Source organism: Stomoxys calcitrans, chromosome 1 (genome assembly GCF_963082655.1).
Source record: "Stomoxys calcitrans chromosome 1, idStoCalc2.1, whole genome shotgun sequence".
Classification (NCBI taxonomy): Eukaryota; Metazoa; Arthropoda; class Insecta; order Diptera; family Muscidae; genus Stomoxys; species Stomoxys calcitrans.
Genome location: NC_081552.1, coordinates 207,545,907 through 207,551,906, shown reverse-complemented (window position 1 = coordinate 207,551,906; position 6,000 = coordinate 207,545,907). Strand labels below are relative to the sequence as shown.

Genomic DNA, 6,000 nt, shown 5'->3' with positions numbered 1-6,000 from the left:
TCAACATTTGGTCTTGATTTTGTAAACGTGAGTTGTCGTTTCATGCACCGACCGTTGCACAATGAGATGGAATCGATAAAAAACTACTATAAAAGATTCCATTTGAGAACGGATGAAGATAACTCTTTGAAATGGTGAGAGCTGAGGTGCTATAGAGATCATGACCAAAATTTCAAGGCCCTAGCTAGTCCCGGCGCCTTTTGGCAGGTCCCTAAAGTTGGTTGCCTAGGGATTTCGAAAAATTCTTCGGACTGCCAAATCTTCAATTGTGATCCGATTATGTTGGATAGTGGTCAAAAATCCCTACAAAAAAGTTCGCATTAATTATGCAATATCTGCACTGGTTTTGGAGATATTCGACTTTTAATATTAATTTTTTAAGTTTTGCCCGATATTGGCTTCGTATTTAGTGACGCAAAAAGTCTTTTGCGGTTCAATTTTCATTTTGATATATGATTTGGATTGGTGACAGTTGAAGGTTATACAGTTTGGAAGTAAAAAATTTGAAACAAGTGAATTTGTAGCATTTTTTGGTAAAAAAAGTAGTTTTATTGATTATTCGGTTCAGATTTTGATATAGCTCCCATACATATGTATCTTCCTATTTTCACTTTTAAGGCCTTTTGCAAACGTTTTTTTATTTATCGACCGGCATTCTCAAAATTTTGCACAACGATTACCTCTATGACTCCTGCCATATGTAAGAATTTTGGTCGAAATTCTACAGCATTCATTTTATATCCATTTAGGTAACTTATTCAGGTAAAGGGTATCAAAAGGTCGGTTTTGCCCGACTATAGCTCACCCTAACTTGTTTTGGTTCCATCACCCTATTCAGAATGCAACACTGAGCTTCTAATTCTGCCAACATAAAGCGTTCGCAACCCCATAAGGGCTGCTAACCCCAAAAGGCTGTCATCAAAGTCGCATCCAGACTACTTTTGTGTACCACTGCACCAGATAATGCTAATAAAGAATCACAAAATGATTCGGTATCGTTGTATTTCAAGTCGTTGTGATCGCTAGAGCATAGCTTATGCCTTTGCACATGCATTTACGTTGAAAAGTCTATAACAACATAAGGCTCACTGTACTTAGCTTTAATGTCCGTACCCCTTATTATTTAGTGACAAACTACTACTACCAAATAGAAAGCCACTGATGGACATCACTAACCTACACAATGCTCAGATCACACAACACATGGTTACCTCAAAACCTGAATTTAACTGGAACCGTTAATTTGTCAGCAATGACCTTCCCTTCAAAAGTCAAAAATGTATAAAACAGTGTCTGTTCTTGTAGTTTCCATTCGAAAAAGTTTGTTGGTAAAGTCCGTCAACCTTTGAGGTATGTACGTGCCATGCATTATGGTCGTTTGGGTAGTCTTTAGTATAAAAGACTTAGTCACTTAGCCAATTGGTATCAATTTTATATTGTCAATCAACAAAACAACCCAAACAAAATGTTCAAATTCGTAAGTTCCTTGAAGATTTCTAAACAAATCCCTTTGGTGATTACCTAAAGTGTCCTCTGTGATTCCAGATCGCTGTTTGCTTCTTCGCTCTCTTGGCTGTTGCTGCTGCCAAACCCGGAATGGTTGCCCCTCTGGCCTACAGTGCTTACTCTGCTCCCTTGGCTTACTCTGCACCCTTGGCTTACTCTGCTCCTTTGGCCTACACTGCTCCCGCTGCCGCTGTTGTTGGACATGCCTCCTATGTTGCCCCCTATGCCTCCAGCTATAATGCCCATCACATTGCCCACTCAGCTGCCTTCCCTGCTGCCTATGCTGCTGCTCCAGTTGTAGCTGCCGCTCCAGTAGCCACTCCCTTTGCTGCACCCCTTTTGTTGAAGAAGTAAATCAGAGAATGTGAATTTGAATAAAATGACTGTGATTGCAATTTTAAAGGAAATTTAAACAATTTTTCGGGTTTTTTGTGATTTTTGACTTCAGAGATAGGTGGAAATATAGAAAGATGAACCCATTTAGAACAAAAATACAATCAATCAGCGCGATAGCTATCCAATCTTAGTTAAAAAGAATCATTTTGCTAATAAATGTCTCCGACTAACAGTCATTGCTCGTTTGTCAGTCTTTCTCATGATGAAATAGCAGAGCATACTTGTACACTTTTCATTTTCACAGACGACGTTTAGACACAATTATCAACCAGTAGTGACACCCTAAAAATGTTAACTAATAGAACACACTAATAAATGTCTACGATTAACAGCCATTGCCCGATTGTCAGTTTTTTTCCATGATGAAATGGCAGAGCATACTGTACACTTTTCATTTTCACAGACGACGTTAGGACACAATTATCAACCAGTGGTGACACCCTAAAAATGTTAACTAATAGAACACGTTGGCCATCGTAGTGCAGCGGTAACCATGATTGCTGAACACACTGGTTCGAATCCTGGTGAGAACATCAGAAAAATTTTTCAGCAGTGGTTATCCTCTCCTAATGCTGGCGACATTTTGTGAGGTACTATGCCATGTAAAAACTTCTCCCCTAAGAAGGGTCGCACTGCGGCACAACGTTCAGACTCGACTATAAAAAGGAGGTCGCTTATCATCGTTTGTCAATTTTTCCATGATGAAATGGCAGAGCATACTGTACACTTTTCATTTTCACAGACGACGTTAGGACACAATTATCAACTAGTGGTGACACCCTGAAAATGTTAAATAATAGAACACGGTGGCCATCGTAGCGCAGCGGTAATCATGATCGCTGAACGCATGGGTTCGAATCCTGGCGATAACATCGGAACAAAATTCTCAGTGGTGGTTATCCTCTCCTAATGCTGGTGACATTTTGTAAGGTACTATGCCATGTAAACACTTCTCCCCAAAGAGGGGTCGCACTGCGGCATTCCTATCGCTCTCGGCTATAAAAAGGAGCTCCCTCAACATTGAGCTTAAAAACTTGAATAGGACAGCACTCATTGATATGTGAGAAGTTTGGCCCTGTTCTTTAATGGAAAGTTCATTTGTACCGATTATCAGGTTATGGACCGATTTGAACCATACTTGGCACAATTGTTGGATATCATAACAAAACACGTCGTGCAAAATTTCATCCCAATCGGAAAAGAAATGCGCACTCTAGAGGCTCAAGAAATCAAGACCCAAGATCGGTTTATATGGCAGCTATATCAAAACATGAACCGATATGGCCCATTTACAATACCAACCGACCTACACTAATAAGAAGTATTTGTGCAAAATTTCAAGCGGCTAGCTTTACTCCTTCGGAAGTTAGCGTGCTTTCGACAGACAGACTGACGGACGGACGGACGGACGGACAGACGGACGGACATGGCTAGATCGACATAAAATTTCACGACGATCAAGAATATATATACTTTATGGGGTCTCAGACGAATATTTCGAGTAGTTACAATCAGAATGACGAAATTAGTATACCCCCCATCTTATGGTGGAGGGTATAAAAAAGGGTGCGGATATTTATCCGCCTCATGCCACTATGGACATACACCTCAGCCAGTAATCGGCTTGTGCGCTCTAAATGCTTAAAAATAACATCAAAAAAGTAAAATTTTAAAAATTTCGAGGAGTACGCCAAATATGGACTCCGAAAAACCAGCCGTTGCGGTGGTGGCATCAGACAGTAGCATGTTGTCCGCTCTTTGCCTTGGCACCTTCCTTTAGTCGAGAGTAATGCTTCAAGCCCACAATCAGTCATCAGAATAACACACGAGGAAGAGACAGTTAAACCAGACGGATGCACAGTTCATCCCCAGCCTTTAAGTAAAGTTGGTGTCTCCGATTCAGATAGCGACAGTATCAATGAAACAGTCATCGCATCGGAATCGAGAAATGAGGAAAGTGGAATGACGGTAGAAATGGGCGATGGCTCTGCTCCGGGGCACGACGAAGGAAACAGAGGAGAGGTAGCACAATCGGACGAAAGTGCAGGATGCTGGAAGGGATGGAACTGACATTCCAGGCACTTTTACGAAGGATGGAAGTGCTAAGACGCTGAAGAAAAAAAAGAGCTATCCGCTTTCAACCACTCTGGGAAGACCAAACCGGCCCTCTCCCAATGGAGACTCCAGACAGTGTCCTGCGGAGGGACACACAGTCGGAACAGGAACGATTTAAGCGCGCACGGTGCCAGAGTCTTCATGCAGGACTGTGACATCCAAAAGGATGACACAGCCATCACGAAAGTGGAAGATAGTCGCTGAGAATGGTAAGGAGCCTAACAAATCCGAAATTTCAGCAAAATCGGATAATAAATTTGGATTTTATGGGCCTAAGACCTTAAATCGGCGGATCGATCTTAAATCGGCGTCTTCGAACCTAACTTGCCTATAGACAAACAAGTAAGAAGGCGTTAAGTTCGGCCGGGCCGAACTTTGGATACCCACCACCTCGGGTATATATGTGAACCACATTTCGTCAAAATCCAGTGAAAAATGCATACCTTATGCCACATAGCAGCTCTATAGATATCATCCGATTTAGACCAAATGCTTATAAGTACAAGTCATTGTTCAACCGAGAGATCGGTCTATATGGCAGCTATTTCTAAATCTGGACCGATCTGAGCCAAATTGAAGACAAATATCGAAGGGCCCAACACAAGTCATTGTCCCAAATTTCGGCGACATCGGACAATAAATGCGCTTTTTATGGGCCCAAAACCTTAAATCGAGAGATCGGTCTATATGGCAGCTATATCCAAATCTGAACCGATCAGGGCCAAATAGAAGAAAGATGTCGAAGGGCCTAAGGCAACTCACTGTCCTAAATTTCAGCAAAATCGGATAATAAATGTGGCTTTTATGGGCCTAAGACCATAAATCGGAGGATCGGTCTATATGGCAGCTATATCCAAATTTGGACCGATCTGGGCCAAATTGACGAAGGATGTTGAAGGGCTCAACGCAACTCACTGTCCCAAATTTCAGCAAAATCGGATAATAAATGTGGCTTTTATGGGCCTAAGACCATAAATCGGAGGATCGGTCTATATGGCAGCTATATCCAAATTTGAACCGATCTGGGCCAAATTGACGAAGGATGTCGAAGGACTCAACGCAACTCACTCTCCGAAATTATAGCAAAATCGGATAATAAATGTGGCTTTTATGGGCCTAAGACCGTAAATCGGAGGATCGGTGTATATGGCAGCTATATCCAAATTTGCACTGATCTGAGCCAAATTGACGAAGGATATCGAAGGGCTCAACGCAACTCACTGTCCCAAATTTCAGCGAAATCGGATTATAAATGTGGCTTTTATGGGCTTAAGACCATAAATTGGAGGATCGGTCTATATGGCAGCTATATCCAAATCTGGACCGATCTGGGCCAAATTGACGAAGAATGTTGAAGGGCCTAACACAACTCACTGTGTCAATTTTCATCCAAATCGGTTATAAAATGTGGCTTTTATGGGCCTAAGACCCTAAATCTGAGGATCGGTCTATATGGCAGCTATATCCAAATCTGGACCGATCTGAGCCAAATTGACGAAAGATGTCGAGGGGCCTAACACAACTCACCGTCCCAAATTTCAGCAAAATCGGATAATAAATGTGGCTTTTATGGGCCTAAGACCCCAAATCGGAGGATCGGTCTATATGGGGGCTATATCAAGATATAGTCCGATATAGCCCATCTTCGAACTTAACCTGCTTATGGACAAAAAAAGAACCTGTGCAAAATTTCAGCTCAATATCTCTATTTTTAAAGGCTGTAGCGTGATTTCAACAGACAGACGGACAGACGGACGGACATGTCTAGACCGTCTTAGATTTTCACGCTGATCAAGAATATATATACTTTATAGGGTCGGAAATGGATATTTCGATGTGTTGCAAACGGAATGACAAAATGAATATACCCCCATCCTTCGGTGGTGGGTATAAAAACGAATTTTTGCAAAGTGTCAGCTCAATATCTTTATTTTTGAAAACTGTAGCGTAATTTTATTCCCACGACGAGGAAGCAGAAGACGA

At 41.7% G+C, this 6,000-nt stretch overlaps 1 protein-coding gene across 1 annotated transcript; it reads left to right on the top strand.

Annotated features, from left to right (window-relative positions):
- Positions 1–1,465: 1,465 nt before the first annotated feature.
- Positions 1,466–1,860, top strand: LOC106093869 (pupal cuticle protein C1B-like). The gene is made up of 2 exons (XM_059368371.1): positions 1,466–1,477; positions 1,546–1,860. The coding sequence occupies exons 1-2, from the start codon at positions 1,466–1,468 to the stop codon at positions 1,858–1,860; spliced, it is 327 nt and encodes a 108-aa protein (XP_059224354.1).
- Positions 1,861–6,000: the final 4,140 nt, after the last annotated feature.